Source organism: Natator depressus, chromosome 7 (assembly GCF_965152275.1).
Source record: "Natator depressus isolate rNatDep1 chromosome 7, rNatDep2.hap1, whole genome shotgun sequence".
In the NCBI taxonomy this organism is placed as follows: Eukaryota; Metazoa; Chordata; order Testudines; family Cheloniidae; genus Natator; species Natator depressus.
Window position 1 is genome coordinate 33,173,723 of NC_134240.1, and position 19,033 is coordinate 33,192,755.

General features: G+C 57.8%; 2 protein-coding genes and 1 long non-coding RNA gene across 4 annotated transcripts in view; 1 reads left to right on the plus strand and 2 right to left on the minus strand.

Annotated features, from left to right (window-relative positions):
• The window catches only part of ACTN3 (actinin alpha 3), a 31,211-nt gene extending 28,165 nt beyond the window's left edge, over window positions 1–3,046 (minus strand). The window contains exon 1 of the mRNA XM_074958068.1: window positions 2,699–3,046. Within this exon, the coding sequence (XP_074814169.1) occupies window positions 2,699–2,830 (132 nt within the window). The 5' untranslated portion in view covers window positions 2,831–3,046. The remainder of the gene's footprint in view (window positions 1–2,698) is intronic.
• Window positions 3,047–4,875: 1,829 nt separating this feature from the next.
• Window positions 4,876–10,715, plus strand: ZDHHC24 (zDHHC palmitoyltransferase 24). 2 transcript variants are annotated; one of them, XM_074959790.1, is made up of 4 exons: window positions 4,876–5,223; window positions 5,797–6,074; window positions 6,715–7,027; window positions 8,082–8,204. In XM_074959790.1, exons 1-3 carry the CDS (start codon window positions 4,949–4,951, stop codon window positions 7,023–7,025), a joined length of 864 nt encoding a protein of 287 aa, XP_074815891.1. In that variant the 5' UTR covers window positions 4,876–4,948; the 3' UTR covers window positions 7,026–7,027; window positions 8,082–8,204. The 2 variants fall into 2 exon arrangements, with proteins under 2 accessions (XP_074815891.1, XP_074815892.1); XM_074959791.1 differs by lacking the exon at window positions 8,082–8,204 and adding an exon at window positions 9,967–10,715 and having other exon boundaries at window positions 4,878–5,223.
• A 2,667-nt stretch (window positions 10,716–13,382) lies between these two features.
• On the minus strand, window positions 13,383–15,448 carry LOC141991474 (uncharacterized). The gene is made up of 3 exons (XR_012640370.1): window positions 15,438–15,448; window positions 13,698–13,783; window positions 13,383–13,436 (listed from the first exon to the last, which is right to left on the minus strand). It is a non-coding gene; the product is annotated as an uncharacterized LOC141991474 (long non-coding RNA).
• Between the last annotated feature and the right edge of the window lie 3,585 nt (window positions 15,449–19,033).

The window sequence follows — 19,033 nt, forward strand, 5'->3', positions numbered from 1 at the left end:
CCACCTGTGCACTGGGCCCTTCCCTGACAACTTAACACAAGAGTATAACAAAGAGCAGGTGCAAACTTCCACAGGTATGGCCCACTTGGGTCAGCTCATGGCCCATCTATGTCACCCCAATGCCCAGAGGAAGGGGTAAGAGCCCTGCAGTGGTAGGATAACCTGCACCCAGAGGAAACACTTTTCTGACCCCAATTGCTAGAGTTCAGGGTGTAGCACCCAAAGAAGGTGGGGTCACAACCCCTCCCCCAGCTCTCCTCTGCTCTTTCAGTCTTTACTCTGACTCCGGACAGCCCTGCTATCCACCTCCTTTCTGCACACCCAACTTCAGTGATATCCAGTGGCAGTGAGTTCCATAGCCTAACAGAACCGTGTGTCAAAGAGACAGCAGGTGAGCGGGGAGCAGGGACAGGCAAACATCTGTATGGGGAGGGTGGGGAGCGGTGGTCCAAGCAGTTCAGTGTGAGCAAGTGGTACTTGTGGAGCTCAGGTCAGGACTGTTCGGGCTGGATAAGGGCTGGCAATACCCAGCCTGCAGCTCAACCTAGACAGCAGCACCGTTCTGTGGGGAGTTGTGCCAACAGAAAGGGCTGAATTCTGGTTTCCAGAGTCACCCCCTGACTGCAACAAGGCCAAGGCCGGACTCTGATCTCAGCTTCCCAGGGCCAATCCAGAGTCAACCAGTGAACCCCAGAGTTGCCCTGGTGTAGGGAGGATCAGGACCTCCCTTTACATGGGAGGCAACTACTTCAAAGCGGGTGGCATTCTCTCATTGACATGCCCGTAGCCAGACAGTGCTCCCCACCAGGAGGGGCAGCCTGGCTGTCCCCTGGTCACAGGGGCTCTAATAGCCTTTCCCCACCTGATGTAGCTGTACCACCACCCTGGGTATAGGGTGCCAGGTTAGAGCCTGGTGTTAAGGGGCACACGCGGAGAGGATCCTGGGGGGCTGAGGATCAAGATTAGGGCTGGTGGGAGGAAGGAACATCCCACCTTGCGCCATCCCCACTTGCTCAAAGCTCCCTGCAGCAGTGGCAGGCCAGGGGAGAGAATCCAATGGTTTGTACAGAACCATAGGGAGGGGACACGTGGCACCCATGCCCGATGGAGAACAGCAATGTGCACGCCTGCCCTATTGCAGCCCTCTGGGCACGCCTCAGCCAAGAGTTCTGTGGTGCTGGGACCAGGGGTTTTGGGTTAGCAGTCTGGCTCTATGGGTTCCTGGGCCTGATCCACCCTGGGCATAAGAACATGGACTTTGACAGAGGTTCCTGGGGTAAGGGGCACAGAATTCGCTGGGCCTGATCCTGCTCCCACTCACGCCAGTGGTACTGCATCAATTGCAAGGGAGACAGCCTGGATGTGCTGCCGGATGAGATCAGGATCAGGCCCACTGCTCTGGGGGTGTCTCACTTTGAGAGTGTGTGTGAGAGTGAGAGAATAGGGGGAGCTGTTGTGTGTCTGTGTGTGCAGGGGGGTTGTTGTTGTGTGCATGAGTGTGGGGTTGTTGTGGGTCACTGTATGCAGGGGAGTTGTTGTGTGTGTATGAGAATGGGGTTGTTGTGGGTCAGTATATGAGGGGGGCTTGTTGTGTGTGGGAGTGGGGTAGTTGTGGATCAGTGTTTGCAGGAGGGTTGTTGTGTGTATGTGAGAGTGGGTCGCTGTGGGTCAGCGCATGCAGGGATTGTTGCAAGGGAGAGTTTGGGTGTGTGGTGTGTGTGCGTGAACCAATTGCCCGGGGCTGCTCACAGCCACTGTACACACAACATCTTGGCCATATGCATAAGCAGCGGTCCAAGCGGGCGAGCACGCCACATACACCTGGAAGATCTTGGTGCACAGCCTGCCCAGAGCCCAGATCACAGCGAGGCAGGTGGGTATATTTAGCCCAGCAGGCCCCTCGCATCCCCATCATTCCTGACATAGTTTGGATGCCACAGACTCTGTTCCAGGACACACGCACCCACCTCCTCCAACTCCCCACTGCTGGCGTCACCCTTCTGGGTCTGGGAGTGGGAAGGGGCATCAAGCCGTATCAGTTACCCTTGCACAGCAGCTGCCTGCTCCAAAGATCACCTCCCCACACCCGCCACTTTGGGGCTTGGCTCTTGACAAACCTACGTGGCACGGAGCCCGGCTCTCCAGCCTTGCATACTGCTCGGAGTCTGCCCTTGCAGATAGGGGCTTCTGCCTGCCCCGTTACCCAGGGCACCTGGCACCACTCAGAGGCTGCCCCTTGCAGATATGGAGCCCTGTGCCACCCCTGTAACTCCAAGCACCTGGCACCGCTCAGAGGCTGCCCCTCGCAGAGATGAGATCCGGCCTGCACCCACCCGTGTAACCCCTAGCACCACTCTGTGGCTGCCCCCAAAAGCCCCAAATCTTTGCAGTGATGGTACCCTGTACCTGTCCATCTAGTGCCCAACTTGGCCTCTCTCCTGCTCAGGATCCCCCTCCCCCAACCCCACCCGACTCTCTCTCTTGCAGAGATGGGGCCCTGGGCCAGCCTCTCACCATAGTGCCTGGTACCTCTCTGAGGTTCCCACTCTGCTGAGTTTCCCCCATGGGCCCTGACTCACGCAGACACAGCCCCTTGCCCAGCTCTCCAAACCTGGGCACCATGGGCACCTGCCCACAGCACCTCTCGCGGGCTCCCACCCTGCTTCCCCGGCCCAAACTATCCCCCATAGCCACCCACCTTCCTCTGCTGCTTCTCCCAGGCCGGGTCCAGCAACAGGTCCCGGTCCCAGTCCTCCTCCTGCTGCATGTACTCTTCAGTCATCATGTATGAGTGGTTGTACTGGATATGGCTCTCTACTTGCGTGGTCATCGTGGCTTGTCCTCTTGTCCCTCTCTGCACGTCTGACTGTCCCCTCTTCCACCTTAGTCCCCAGTTGTCCCTCTCACAGGCCCTCCTCGCTGCTATGCACTGCCCCTTGCCCAAGGCACCAGTTCCCTTCTCCTGGAGGTCAGATCCCTCTGCCCCTGGTGGCTGGCAGCTTTGCCCTGTCCCGAGCTCCTGGTCAAAAGCCACCCACGTGACTGGTCCCCATTAAGTATTATCAGCCTGGGGAAGGGGGATCAGGTTCCACCTTTAAAAGGCCAGGGGGAGGGTGCAGAGGGACTGTCCCCACCAACCAGGGAGGGTGAGGACAGCTGCTGGCAGGCCAGAGACCAGACACCCCCCCCCTTGCAGGCTCTTAAAGGGACCCTGTACCTGGAGGGCAGGGGGTGGTGGCTTGCTGGTGGTCTGGGGACAGGAAATGCACAATAAGCCGCAGCGGGAGCTGGAGGGGTGGTGGGGGCAGCTAGTTCATAATGAGGAGCAGAGGTGTCAGACCTGGAAAAGGCCATTAAGTCATCTGGAGGAACCCAGGGCCAAGGAATGAGCTGGGAGCAGGGATAGGATGGCATCAGCTGCAAAAATCAAAGGGAGGCATGGCCACTGAAAGAGCCAGGACTCCCGGGTCGCACTCCCAGCTCTGTCAGTGCCCTGTTGTATGACTTTGACCAAGTCCCGTCCCTGCTCAATGCCTCAGTTTCCCAGCTCTAAAATCAAGGGACTGACATTCCCCCCTGACCCCCCCCCACAAGGCACTTGGAGATACTTTGCAAGAAGCACGAGTCTACCTACCATTCTGCAAGGCCCCTGCAGGGAAGAACATGTCACTGACCAGCGCCATGCATGTGGGGGAGACCTGGGCGGGCAATACCATATCCACCAGCCAGCACCTGGCAGAGAAGCTGTGACCTGGTACCCCACCCCAGTCTCAGCAACACATAAACATCCCGGGCACCTGCAGGGGGGCCCAGGTGGGGGGGAATGCCCAGGGAAGGGAAAGCTGGAGAGACTAGGGGAGTTGGCTTAGAGGACACTGATTTCCCCGCAATGCAGCAGCACTGCAGGTGTCCAGTGCCCATTCCCTGTGCTGTGGCTCCGGTTACACCAGGGCTATTATTAGCAGCACAGGCTGGGCTCGGAGCCCCCAGAAGTGGCTAACGATTGTGGGAGGGAGAGGAAACCTCAAAGGAGGACCCGAATTTCCAGGGACCTGAATCCTGAACTCCCACCTTTTGCAAACCAGGCCCATTTAAGGGGTTGGCTGCCTCCTGCAAAATGGCAGTTCCCCCTCCACCCCAAACACTAACCACTTGGCTCCGGGATTTCAAAGCATTGTCCAGCACTGCCGCTGCCTGGCAGCATGTGTCCAACCACAGGGTGTGGCATCCCGCAGGACGGCATGTGGAAGGGAGGGTGTCTGCGGCCTGCACGTGGCATGGGAAGGTCTGTGCCAAACCATGACCCCAAAGGAAGTACCACGGAATGAACCTCCAGGGCAGGGGCTATACAGCACCGAGGTGTGGCAGTGGGGCAGAGCATGGGCCTGGGAACCAGCGGAGTGGGTGGCCACCTGGAAAAAGGGCAAAGCTCTGCTAATTCGATCTGAGACCCCTGTGGGCATTGTGGGCCCCTCAGGCACGGTGACTCCCCCGGGCACGGTGACCCTGGTCCTATCACTGGGCACCATGACTCCCCCAGGCACGGTGACCCTGCTCCCCGCACTGGGCACCATGACTCCCCCGGGCACGGTGACCCCGGTCCCCGCACCGGGCACCATGACGACCCCCGCTGGGCACCGTGATTGGTCGATCGCGGTTTCTGTCAGAGGGAAGGTTGGGCAAAGCGGCCCTCCCCGCCCCCGATTGGTTGGGCGCGCTGTGGCGCCCAGCTGGCGGCGGAAGCGGAGGCCGAGGGGAGAGTGGAGGAGAGGCCTCCGGAGAGCTTGGTCCGGGGCAGAGACCCTGGGGAGGGAACCAGCCCCCGGAGAGAAGCCCCTTCCCCTTCGGCCAGGGTGGCAGCCAGCACCCCCGCCCCCCCTCCGCCCCCGCGGGGAGCAGGCTGCTCTGTGCCCCGGGCAGCGCTCGCCTGGGGCGCCCCCTGGCAGCCATGCAGGCGCGCTGGGGCGGGCGATGGCAGCGCCTTGATGCCGCGCTGTGCCTGCCCCTGTGTGTGACCGTGGCCCTGATGGGGGCCATGTGCACAGAGGTGCTGTGCCTGCTTCTCTGGCCTGCGGAGCCCACCCAGCTGCCCCTGGCCCTGCACCTGCCCCTCCTGCTCTTCCTCCTGGCCAACGTGCTGGGCAATATGGGCCTCTTCGTCACCACCAGCCCAAGCATCAAAGGGGTCATGCTGTCCAGAGGCGCCGTGGGACAGGGCTGGGAGTGAGTATGGCTGGGTCACAGAGGGAGGCACAGGGCTCTCTCACAGCCCAGAGGCAGCTTCATCTCAGCGCCTGGTAAGGGATCCCTGTGTAAACAGCCCTGGCACCCCACCCCAGAGGTGGCTGCATCTCCGTGCTGGGTGACGGATCCCTGTATAAACAGCCCCATTCCCCTCTACCCCCACGGCGGCTTCATCTCCGTGCCGGGCGAGGGATGGGATCCCAGTATAAACAGTACCTGTGCCCCAACTGAGGCAACTGCAGCTCAGCACCCGGCAACCTTTAGGTTGGTGCTAGAGCACTGTCATGCTGTTGTCGCTGCGTTTGAGAGAGGGCTTTTCTACAAGATGTGGTGTGGCAGTGGCCTGAGATTGGGATGAGGACAGATTGGGATTGACTGTGCCCGCTCCATTGTTCTTTGCTGGGGACTCCCTGCCCAGGACTGCCCTGCTTTTGGGGCTGCCGCTCTATTTCCAGCCCTAGGGACAGCACAATATGATGTGCTATTCGGATGCTGGGGGGAGAACAGGGAAACGCTGCATCACCCCCCCTGAGGCTCCTGCTTCCCTTCCAGGTACTGCTACACCTGCCAGTCCCACGTGCCCCCCCGCTGTCACCACTGCTACACCTGCAACGTGTGCATGCTGCGCCGGGACCACCACTGTGTGCTGCTGGGCCAGTGTGTGGGCTACCATAACTACCGTTACTTCCTTTGCCTCCTGCTGCACGGCTGGGTGGCCCTGCTCTACGCCAGCCTGCTCAACGCTGACATCTTCATGGCCATGCTGCATGAGGGAGTCACCCTGCACAGCATCCTCCTCCTCCTCATGCCGTGGCTCATGCTGCTGACGGGTACAGCCATGGCAGGACCTGCTGGGAAGGGCCCATCCACACATGGGGGCAGAGCACCACTGGTTCCCCTGGGATCGAGCTGTTCTCAGCTAGTTTTATTTCAAAACAAACAAACTAGGAAATACCCAGTTAAAAAACTTAGTGTGTTGCGGCCGAGCCTCAGGAACATCAGACCAAGATTTGGTGATGTCTGGGCATCAGCCAGAAGCTCCATAAAGGGCCCTGATTTTATAGATTGCTGATCCTGTACCCTCTGAAAAATAGACCCTTTTAGGACATCTCCTTGGAAACTGAGGGACCCGTAAATCACATGTTGTTTTTGCAGATTGTGTCTTGAGTTTGCACCTGGGGGGCTCTTCCAGCATAGGCAGATCCTTAGAAACTCTACAGCCCATTCCCGTCACCTGAGCCACCCAGCCCTCCCTCAGTCCCTACCCCAGAGGCAACTATGATATCCCAGTATAAACAGTCCCTGTGCGCTACCCGAGAGGCAGTCACATGTCAGTGGAACAGGGAGCAGAGCAGGGTTAATGGGAACATGTCAAGACCTGGTTGTGTCTGGGGATGCTAGGTGTACCCTTGGGGAATGCCTGGCTTCTAGTTGCCCTAGCACTGACAGCACCCCCTTGTGTTTCCCCAGGCCAGGTGAGCACCTTGACCTTCATCTATGCTTTCGTGGCGGACACCTGCGTGGTCAGTTTCCTCTTCTGCTCCGGCTTCCTCTTCTTACATGTGCTGCTGAGCCTGCGTGGCCAGACGATCAGGGAGTGGTTTGGGGAGAGCCGCTGCTATGACCTGGGCTGGCGCCGCAACCTGCAGGAGGCATTGGGGGACAGGTGGCACCTTGTCTGGCTATGCCCGCTCCTGGCCTCCCCACTTCCTGGGGATGGCGTGGCCTTTGAGAGGAGAGCTCCCCGCACTGAGCCTTCCACCAAGCCAGTCGTTTTCTGAAGGTGGGTTCAGGAGCCACCCCTGATGCTGAGGGGGCAGGATATGCCAGGGTCCTGGCCATGTTGCCAACACCAGCTGACTGGCATAATGGGTAGGGCACTGGGATGCAGGACTCGTGGTTTCTGGTCCCAGCTCTGCTGCTGACCTTGGACAAGAAGAGATTCTCTAAACACATCGGAAATAAGAGTAAGACTAAGGAAAGTGTAGGCCGTTACTCAATGGGGAAGAAGAGCATATAATGGAGAAGGTTGAAGTATTTAATGCCTTTTTTGCTTCAGTGTTCACTAAAAAGGTTAATTGGGAGCAGATGCTTAACACAATTACTATTAGCAAGGGGGAAGGATCTCAGATCAGACCAGGGAAAGAACAGATTAAAGGAGAAGGGGGGGAAACAGTCTTCAAATATGTTAAGGGCTGTTGTAAAGAGGCCAATGTTCTCTATGTCCACTGAAGGTAGGACAGACAGTCATGGGCAAGAGAGATTTAGATTAGATAGTAGGAAAAACTTCTTGACTATAATGGTACTTAAGCTCTGGAACAGGCTCCCAGGGGAGGTTGTGGAATCCCCGTCAGTGGAGGTTTTTAAGAACAGGTTGGACAAACACCTGTCAGGGATGGTCTAGGTTTTACTTGGTTCTGCTTCAGTGCAGGGAGGTTGACTTGATGACCTCTTGACGTCCCTTCCAGCCCTTCAGTTCTATGATTTTTATAGTATTTAGATAAGTTAGATGTCTTCAAGTTGGCAGGGCCTGATGAAAATTGCCCGATGGGTACTTAAGGAACTAGCCAAAGCAATCTCAGAACCATTAGAGGATGGTGAGGTCCCAGGGGACTGGAATAAGGGTAACATAATACCTGTCTTTAAAAAGAGGGAAAAGTAGGACCTGGGAATGTATAGACCAGTCTGCCTAACTACAATACTGGAAAGATACTGGAACAAATGATTAAACAATCCGTTTGTAAGCACCTAGAAGATACTAGGGTTATAAGAAATAGTCAGCATGGGTTTGTCAGAACCAATCATAACCAAACCAATCTAATTTCCTTCTTTGACAGGGTTACTGGCCTAGTGGATAAAGGGGAAGCAGTGAACATGATGTCTGGACTTTAGTAAAGCTTTTGACACAGTCCCACAGGACATTCTGATAAATAAACGAGGGAAATGTCATCTAGATGAAATTGCTATAAGGTGGCTGCACAACTGGTTGAAAGACTGTCCTCAAAAAGTAGTTATCAATGGTTCGCTGTCAAACAGGGAGGATGTATCCACTGAGGTCCTGCAGGGGTCTGTCCTGAATCCAGTACGATTCAGTATTTTCACTAATGCCTTGGATGATGGAGTGAAGAGTATGCTTATAAAATTTGCAGATGATGCCCAGCTGGGAGGGGCTGCCAGCTCTTTGGTGCACGGAAGTAGAATGAAAAATGACTGTGATAAACTGGAAAACTGATCTGAAATCAGCAAGGTGAAAGTCAGTACAGACAAGTGCAAAGTACTCCATTTAGGAAAGAAAAATTAAATGCACAACTGCCAAATGGGGACATACTGGGTAGGCAGTAGAGTTACAGAAAAGGATCTGGGGGGTAGTGGATCACAAATTGAACATGAGCCAAGAGCATGATGCTGTTGTGAAAAAAGGAAATGTTATGCTGGGCTCTGTCAGCAGGAGTGGCGGATGTAAGACACAGGAGGTAATTGCTGTGCTCTGCTCAGCACTCTCAAGGCCTCAGCTGGAGTGCTGGGTCTGGTTTCATGCCCCACGCTTTAGGAAAGCTCTGAACAAACAGGAGAGTCCAGAGGAGAGCAAGAATTTGTGAGGAACGGTTGAAAGAATTGGGCATGTTTAGGTGAGAGAACTGAAGGCTGAAGGGGGACATAAGTCTTCAAATATGTAAAAGGTTGTACTAAAGAGGATGGTGAGCAATTGTTCTCCATGCTCACCTAGGATAGGACAACAAGTAAATGGCTTAATTCACAGCAAGAGAGATTTAGGGTGGCTATCGGGGGGGAAAACTTTGTAACTCTCAGGTGGTTAAGCACTGGAACAAATCACGCAGGAAGGCTGTGAAATCTCCATCTCTGGAGGTTTTAAGAACAGGTTAGACACACACCTGTCAGGGATGGGCTAGATCTATGTAACCCTGCCATAGCATGGGGCTATGGACTAGTGGCCTCCTGAGGTCCTTTCCAGCCCTACGTTTCTATTCTACGTCCCTTCCCCTCTCTGTGCCTCAGTTTCCCCATCGTAAATGGGAATGATCCCTCACTAGATGAATTCACTAATGATGGTAAGGGTCAGCAGCTGGAGGGGTGAGGGACAGATAGAGAGCCTAGCTCAGGACACTGCTCTTTTGTTGGTATTACAGTAGCACCTAAAGACCTATCCCCCCCCCACCCCAAATCAGGTGCAGCACAGACACAGTGGGAGACAGGCCTTGCCCCAAGAGCTGACAGTCTGAACAGACAAAAGACAGAAAGGAAACAGGCACCAAGAGAGGGAAGGGACTCACCCAGAGTCACTTGGAGAATCAGTGGCAGAGCCAGGGACAGAACAGAACAGAACCTAGGAGTCCTGGCTCCCATACTCCCCCAGCCACTAGACCCCTCTCCCCTCCAGAGCTGGGGATAGAACCTAGGAGTCCTGTTTCCCAGCCCCCACACTGTAACCCACTAGCGTATCACCCTGCTCCATAATCCATTCATCCCAAGATTAGGCTGCTCTGCTCCAGTCATTGCTGGTTGTGGAGCTGGCAGCCTCAGGCCCATGGGAGGGGGAGTGAATTTGTGAATTTGTGCTGGCCAGTCTGTGGCTGAGATCCATCCTTATCAGGCATTGAGATGGGCCGGGGGGGGGGCACAAAACTGCTCTGGGTATGTCCCATGGGAGGCCTCATCCATGATGGCCCAGGTCAGCTCTGATCCCTCCCTCTCTGATTGCAGGTCTCCTTCCGGATGGTGCTGCAGTACTGCAGTGGGGCTGGCGCTGGCTTTGCCTCTCCCCAGAGCGGGAGCGCTGCTGAGGGACAAATGTCAGGCTGTGTCCACTGCTCTGCCCCGTGGGTTACTGGCACCCCCATCTGACCTGGGTCCTGACGCTGCCCAGTGGGTGATCCTGTGCCGTGTCTGAGCCACGTCTGCACTGGACTCTGCAGTTGTTGTGACTGTTACGCCAGGCACTGGACAGATTCCAACCAAGATTGGGGGGCCCTGTTGCACTGGGCATAGTGCAGCCCGTGAGCAAGATCAGAGACCCCTGTTCCAGGTGCAGCCCAAACACAGAATGAGAAACAGTCCCTGCCCTGAAGACCTCACAGTCTTAACAGTCCCAAGGTGGGAGGGTAAACAGGCACTCAGAGGAAAAGGGACTACCCAGCTCAGGGAATAGAGCCCAGGAGTCCTGGCTCCCAGTCCAGCGCCCTCCTGACTGCACTAACCTTTTGTGGTTCCCAGTTCTCTCCCTTTAAAGCACTAGCAGCATAAGACTGCCGTTCTGCAAGCCCAGGGCTAAAACTGCTTGTCTTCTGTGTTTGCACAGTTCTCCCACGGCCTGGCCCAGCAGGACAGCGCACCCCCCAAAGGCTGGAGTCATTGCCTTACCAGCCCCTCTCCCAGGTGGGGGCTTTCCTCTGGCACCCTGTCCCCACTGCTTTCCAATAAAGCTCCAAGCCCCAGGTGCACAGTGACTGAAGATTGATTTGTCTGATTTTGGAGGGGCCTGTTTTGAGCCCCAGCCTGACCCCCTGCAACTTTTCCTGCCCCTGGCCCAGATCTGGGGGTGGAACCAGAGCATGGCTTTTAGAGCCGTGCAGCCTGGATGTAAAGCCCTCAAGGGATGGAGCATTCTCCCAACCAAGGAGAGCTGCCTCTGGGGCGTCCCCCTCGCTGCTTAACCTCTGCCCCTTGTTCCCCATCTGAAGCAGTCTGGCATCACTCCTGGCTATCAACCTCAGTCAGCCTTTGTCTGTGAGATTCCCTAGGACCAGCTCAGCAGGGATCCCTGGGCAGCTGGTGCCCGCCCACAGGGGCGGGCAGGCGGGTTAAGCGGCTGCACTGCTGGCCCTTGTAAATGCTTCCCCACAGGGCTCAGCTGTCAAAGCCAGGGGCTGCAGGGACCTTTAGCTGAGCTTCTGCATGTCTTGTGTTCAGGGAGGGCCAGGAGTCAGGGTACATGGGAAGACCATCAGAGCTGGGCATAGAATCCAGGAGTCCTGGCTTCCAGCGTCCCACCCCTACGCTAATGCACTAGATCCCCTTCCCCTCCCAGAGCTAGGTGTAGAACCCAAGAGTCCGGGGCCCAAAGCAGGGAGAAGACATGGTGTGGCATGACATCCTTTCCTTTCCCTCACTGTTACTCTTCACACGCCATTTCCCCTACATCCCTGGTGGCCAGGAGCCTTTTAATACAGAGCCGTGGCAGCATCTGGGCAAGGGCTGGATGTGGGGCCTGTCCCAGCCTCATGCCTGCAGTGGCTGGGCCTCCGGGCACGTCCTTCCCCCACAGCGTGGGCAGCCCAACTTTTTCAGTGGTGGGGAAAGTCCTGCTCAGCTGTCTGCAGGGAACAGAGGGGAGAGAGTAGTGTCCCAGGCCCCTGGGGTCTCCTTGCTGATTCCTGCCCAGAGGGGGTGGGGCAGCATGGTGCCCTCTGGCATAGAGCCAACCCTGACTCGCTGCACCATGGGGCCCCCCAAACTGAGCCCCACCCCAGAGGGAGGCTCTGCCCTGGACTACTGCCTCTGGCAGCACAATGGCTATTGATGGCTCCCTAGCGGTGGGTCCATCATATGCAGTATCCTGCCCCCTTCCCTGCTACTCTGAATCAGACCCATGGGTCTATCCCACCTGGTGTTCCCCTTCCTGCCATCCTGGGTCAGACCGCTGGGCCCATCCAGCCCAGTATCCCCCCTCCAGCCACCCTGGCTCAGCGCATGGGCCCATCCAGCCTGGTATACCCCGCCCTGGGTCCATTCAGCCTTTCCCTGTGCCAGGTGCCAGTATCCCCCACCTCGAAGAAGCTGTCGACAATCTTGTCAGTGGTGGCGGCCTGGGAGCGGAACTGCTGCTGGAGGTGCTCAACTGATGCCATCAGCTGCAGGTAGGTGAAGAGCAGCTGCTTCTCCCTGTTGGAATGGGGCACAGTGACTTCCCTGGGATCTGAGCCTGCTTTCCTAAGGGGTCCCCTCCTGCCAGGGCCCCTCTGGGTACATGCACCCCTGGAACTGATCTGTGTTGGGTGATACCAGGCCGGATGGGCCCATGGATTGTGGGGGGGGGGAGGTTCCAGACCGGATGGGCCCGTGGATCTGAAGGGAGAGAGGAGCTGGAAGGGCCCATTACCCCACTCTGACATGCCCCATGTTGGCTACTTCCACATGGGATGGAGGGGAGAGGCTGTGCCATGAGGCCCCCTTACCTCTCGCTGCCATCCATGTGCTTGATGAACTGATCCAGGAAGGCTTCATCATCCTCTGGCTTCATGTGTCCCTCTGTGTGGGGACAGAGAGAGATGTCTGTGAGACTCCAGCCAGGCGGCAGGACACCAGCCCCCACCCGCCCCAGGGAGGAGAACCTCACCACTCAGCAGGGGGTGGCGTGTGGGTGAGATGAGTTTGCTGGATCTCAACAATGGCCTGGAACCCCCTTGCCCCACAGTGTCTGGGGGCTGAACGCATTACGGAGACAGCCCCCTAGAGGGGATTCCCCTCAGTGCAGGCACTTGGGAGTCTAGCCTGGTATCCAGGGGCCCATCCAACCCGGTATCCCCCACTCCCTAAGCAACCCAGAGGAGGGGGGTTCATACTGCCCCTTTGAACTGTCCCCACCAGCCAGAGCTATAGGGAGGGGAGCTTACCCTGGGCTGGCTTGCCTGATACAATATCTTCTATGCTGCTCTCCTTCTGCTCCAGCAGAGTCTGTAATGCAAGTGGGGGAGAGGAACAACCCCAGCATTAAACATGGACCCAACAGTGGGAAAAGCGCATTGTACCCTTGTTTCAATGGGGGAAACTCAGGCATGAAGGGAGTCAGGGACAGAACCAGGAAGAGGACCCAGGAGCCCTGACTTCTGCCGCCCCCACTCTAAGCACTAGATACCACTCTTCTCCCAGAGCCAGGGATAGAACCTATGAAGCCTGCCCCCCAGACCACCCCATTCTAACCACTAGATAACATTGCCCTCCCAGAGCTGGGAATAGAACCCAGGAGTCCTAGCTCCCAGCCCCACACCCCTGCTGTAACCCACTAGACCCCACTCCCTTCCCAGGCTGGGGTAGCTGGGCTGCTGAGACAACTCCCTCCCATGCCTACTTCCCCCATTCCTTAGGGTGTGGGGAGAGGCACCTTCTGCTTCTGTAGCTCTTTGCGCTTGATCAGGGTCAACTGGAAATTGTCCACCAGGACAGCGATGACCAGGCTGAGAGAGAGAGAGAGAGAGAGAGAGGGGTGTGGGATAGGGCTGGGACAATGGGTTCTTTCCCCTCTAAGGGACACCAGCTCTGATCAGGCCCCCAGGTGTGGGAACTGGCTGGCTCAAGCAGGGGGATATGGGGCCATTTCCCTCTCCAGGGGCTAAGTGCCAGGGGGAAGGAGGTGTGGGGAGGGGCATAGGGATATGGAAGGAGGATGGGGAGCTGGGGGCAGGGGAGGACCAGTGTGGTGAAGGGGCTGGACTCACTTGAGGAAGGTGAAGTACTCGATGAGGATGTAGGCCATCAGGAAGTATATAATGTATGAGGCACCTGCAAAGGGAAGGGTGAGCTTCTATTGGGAATGGAGCAGTGTCAGGAAAAGAACCCAGGGGTCCTGGTTCCCAGCCCCTCCTGCTATAACCCAATAGATCCCACTCCTCTCCCAGAACTGGTGCTAGAAGCCAGGAGTCCTGGCTCCCAGCCCCTTGTCCCCCACGCTCCAAGTACTAAGACCCCACTACCCTCCCAGCATGGGGATAGAACCCCAGGGTCCTGCCCTGTGGTGGTGGGGAAGGTGTCTCACCCACTTGGACGCAGTCCAGGTAGATTAAGGACCAGTCGTCTAGCGTGAAGAGCTGGAAGAGGGTGAAGATGGTGTCGAAGAGCTCCCCGAAGTGATTGGGGTCAGACTTCTGGAACAGGTCATGCAGCACCACTGAGAACATGACTGGGGGGGTGAGGGGGTAAGGAGCAACAGTGCTGTGAACCAAGGACCTCCCAATGCCACCTGGGGAGGGGAGTGCAGAGGGGTTACAGGAACCGACTGAGTCTGACATGAGCTGTCTAGTTCACCAAAGAACGTCACTTGAGGTCTCAGATACAAGCCAGTGTCACGCCGCTACCATCACAAAAGGCACATGTGGGGGATGCTGTGTAAGGAGTTCTGTACCTGCACTGACAATATGGTCTGACAGCTGTGCCTGGGGGGTGGGCCACCAGCAAGTGTAGATAAAGGTTTCCTGTCAGACAAGGGCCAGTTAGCCATGGATCTGTCTGCATGTGTACTGTATACTGTCTACTTCACAAGGGGTTGCCTAGCATCAGTCTGAGCTGACTGCAAATGAAGGCATGTAAGAACTTCAGAAAGACACTAAGGAAGAGAAATGGGGGGGATGGAGGAGAGACCTTGCCTCGAGATACACTTCAAAGGTTTGCTTGACTATAGTTGGGGGGCAGAGAAGACAGGCAGGAATCCCTACCTAGGAAGGGAAGGGACAGTGGGTTTGCTTCATGAATGTGGGATCTCAGCCAGGCTTGATGGAACATGCTGGAGTGACCTTTGGGTGATAGCAGGCTCTTTCAACAGGAGGATGCCTGGAGAGTTAAGCTGAGGTGCTAGAAAGTAGGCAACGATTTTATTTTGTGTGTCACCATTTGCTTCCAGTATGTCACTGGAGTCTCTGTTCTCGGACAATACACTTATTGTTTTCCCTATAAATGCAGGTGCTGTGGTGCCAGGCAAAGGGATGGGCCTGAGCTGCCTTACCAGCTGCTTTGTACGGCTCCTTTGGGAGCAGTAAGCCTGGGGAGGCTGGGAGCGTCCGGTGGCTAAAGGGCTAGATGCTGAAGGACATGCTCCGAGCACTCGGGCCTGGGGTGTGGCTGTCATGACCTGGACAGAGAGAGCGGGTTTTGGGGGGGGCCTGGAAGGCTGGGCTGGTGCTGCCAGAGGCTGGTGGGTTTAAGCAGCTGATCTATAGTAGGCACAGACAAGGTTGCTTCATACTAAGGGCAGGTGATGGTGAGCTGCCTCCCAGCCCTGGGAAGCGTCAGGTACCCCCAGGAAGAGAGCCCCCACTGCACCCTGATCCGACAGGGAGAGAGCCCCTGCTGCGTCCCCCACCCCACAGGGGAGAGAGTCCCTACTACACCCCCTCTCATTCCATAGCACCCCCCATCTATCTCACTGTGGGAAAGGACAGAGCCCCCGCCCCACGGCAGGATACAGAGGCATGTGAACATCAGCAGCAGGATGGCCCCAATGGACGGGCTGGACAGCGCGAACGTGCTTGTCAGCTCCTGCAGGTTCTCCAGCACCCTGGGGGCAGAGACAGGGGCTTTGTGGGGGGCCTCAGGGCTGCAGGAGCCCCAGAGACCCATGGGATCTGCTGTGGATGGGGCACTGGCCAGAAAACCCACTCATGGGGGGTGTCCCAGGGCACATGGGGAGGGAAGGGTGAGGTTCCCAAGGGGGACAGAGGGATGGCACTGGGGTCAGCAGGGGTGTGGCAGCACAGGGCAGGGGCACAGCACCTGGGGGACAGGGAGAAGCCCAGGTGGCAGAGCACACAGGGGGCAGGGAGCAAAGGGGCACCCAGGGAGGCACAGCAGGGAAGGCCACCCAGAGAGGCAGGGAAAGAGCAAGGGGGCATCCAGGTGTCACACCGGGGAGGGCCCCTGGCGAGCAGGGAGAAGGCAGGGGTCATAGCAAAAGTACAGCACCCAGGGCCCCAGCAGGGCCCCAGCTCCATTGCCCGGCACTTTGCTCCCTCTATCCCCCATGCCCGCCAGGCACTGACCGCAGCGTGAGCAGCAGCCTCAGGATCCGCACGGCCCGGACACCCTTGAAGACGCGGAGCACACGGAAGAGGCTGACAGCGTTGCCATGGGTGGTGTGGCCCGGGTAGGTGAGGAGTGGCAGCACGAAGTCCAGCACCATCATGATCATGATGAAAAAATCTGTGAGGAGGGGGCACCAGCATCGAGGAGAGGGGGCACCACTGCAGCCCCCCAACACCCGCTTCCCCTGCAGGCGCACACTGCCCCATCCCAGGCACTCGCCCCTCTCTTGCCCCATTGCCCTGACCCCCAGGCCAGCCCCAGGTGGCTTGTCTCATCCCCCCGTGGACCCCAGTCCCAGGGAATCTCTCTGCCCCACCTCCCTGCCAGGATTCCCTCGGTCCCCTCCCGTGGTGACCCACCAATGTCGTTCCAGGGATCGCGGAAGTAGTCAAGGTCCAGGGCGATGAGTTTCAGCAGTGCCTCCAGCACGTACACGCACAGGAAGACGGCGTCCATGGCGGAGAAGAACCACTCTGATGGGGTGAGGGGGCTGGTGTGAGGGCATGTACCCACTAGGCCATACTGTCCTCGCCATCCATGCCCGGCCTAGAGAACACACCCTGTGTGGCAATGGGCACCCACACGCTGGACTCAGCCCCTTCCTGAATGCAGACAGCATGGCCTAGTTGGTATGGGAGCCAGAACTCCTGGGTTCTCTCTCTGTCTCTGGGGAGAGGGGTTCCTAGTGGTTAGAGCAGGGATGCTGGGAGCCACAAGTCCTGGGTTCTATTCCCAGCTGTGCTATTGACCTCCTGTGTGACCTGGGGCAACGTCCTCCCACTTGATGCCTCAGTTTCCCCGTGTCCATTCAGACTCTGAGCTCTTCAGTGCAGGGACTGTCATTCACCATGAGTCTATGCAGCGCCCAGCACAGCAGGTGCCCTGGTCTTACCCAGGTCACTAGGCACTACCATAATACTCAGAATAACCATGAGCTAGTCCCTGAGGTGAGATGGATGCACCACCCACCTGCTTGGAAGGGGAAATGGGGCGACCTCAGGGGGGTGGGCAGCATCTCTTAGGTTAGCAGGGGGCACTGGGGAGACCACTGGCTGGGTGAGTGGAAACTGGGATGTCCCAGGGTGGGCAGAGAGAAATAGGCCAAGCCTATGACTGGGGCAGGGGCAGGATGGGAGTGGTCAATCCCCATAGCTGAGATGCGGGAGCAATGGGGCTATCCCCATGGCTGGGATGGGGAAGGGGAAATGGGATGATCCCCATGACCAGACAAGGGGGGGCACAATCCCGATGGCTGGGATGGCGGGGTCGGGTAACGGGATGATTCCCATGGCCAGGCCAAGGCTGGGGGGTGATCCCCATGGCTGGGATGTGGGGAGGGGAATGGGATGACTCCCATGGCCAGGCCAGGCCAGGCCAGGCCAGGGGCAGTCTTACCTCCACGGACCTGCACTATGGCGAAGGTTTGCGCCACCAGTACTGCTGTGTGGATGCCAACCATGCTGATGATGAAGATTTCGAAGGCCAGTAGCTGAGTGAGCTTGTGGATGATAGCCCGCAGGGTCAGCAGCCAGGACACGGTCTTCTTCCACACCAGGCACAGCAGGACCATGGTGCCCCTCCACTTCCGCCCCTGCCGGTGGTCCTGCTTGCCTGGGCACAGATGCCACGGATCAGCCATGATAGGGAAGGAACAGGACAAATCATAGTTATGGGAGGGTGGGCAGGGCGGGCTGTGGGTTATTTGGGGGGCTGTGTAGGGGACAGGTGCAGTCTGTGCGGAGCTTGGGGTGTGGTAAGGCTCCATGTTCCCTCTGGCTCTCCGCCGGCAGTGGTGCTGGGTCCGGGGGGGGGGGGGGAGTATGGGGTGTTTGCGGGTGAGGGGGAGTTGCAGGATGGCGGGAGGAGCCCCATCTTCCCTTTGGCTCTTATTGGGGAGAGGTGTTGGGCAGTGGGGGGTTGGGAGCTGGGGTGGGGGCATGTGCAGAGGCGTGGGGGGATGGGGTGTCCAGGGAGCACCCCGTTACCTTTCAATATCTTCGGGGGGTGGGAGGAGGCCGAGGTGGCGTGCAAGGAGGCCTGGAAGACAGGGGGCATCTCCTCCTTGTATGGAAGCTTCTCCATCTGGGAGTTGGACATAACAGGCACGGTCAGGTAGTCCATGGTGTATGTGTGCCCCAACTCTCCCTGACTAGGACCCTGCAACCCAATTCCCTCAGTGAACCCCAGATGACCCTCCCTCCTTCTTTTGTGACCCCAGCCAAGCCCACGTTCCAGACTGACTTCCCTGGTGGCCCCAGAACCCCCGGGACCTGGAGGTTCCAGATCAGAGCTCCCCGCCTTTGTAATGCCGTCACTGTGGTGACTCCTAAACACCACAGTGCGGGGAGGGGACAGTGCAGGGGGCCTAGGAGGGCTCCCTTTAGGGACAGGATGGGGCTTAGCAGTATGGAGGGAGCCTGGGTTGGGCCCCAGGAAGAAGCTGGGGGACAGAGCATGGTTAGGGGGGCAGGGCAAGGTGAGGCCTACGGGTGTAGGGAGGAGTCGGGGCGGGGGGAGTGTCTGTGGGGGGTGCAGAGTAGGAGGTGGAGGGGGGCAGGGGTACTGTGAAAGGGTGGAGCAGGCAGAGGTAGGGCCTATGGGGAGGACAGTCTGGGGAGGACTCTGTGTCAGGGCCGAAGGTGGGGGTGAGGATGGGGTAGGTGTCTGTGTGGAGGGGGAGGGCAGGGAGTCTGCAGAGTGGGAGTGGGGTGGGGGCCAGGAGGAGTGTAGAGCAGGAGGGGGAGCACTATCACAGCTCCCTGACCTGCTGCAATTGCAGCCCCTGGTGCTTTCACTTCCTCTCCCCTCCCCCAGCTGTGATGAAGGTTTCTTAACCCCTCCCTCCTGAATCTGGACTGTACTGGGAGCTCTGGCCTATGCTGTTCACCCAGAGAACCGAACCTGGGTCCGAGCAGGACAGCTCCAGCCCAACCCCATTGTCCCCACCCATTGCCCCTGTGGCTGTGCAGGCCCCTCACTC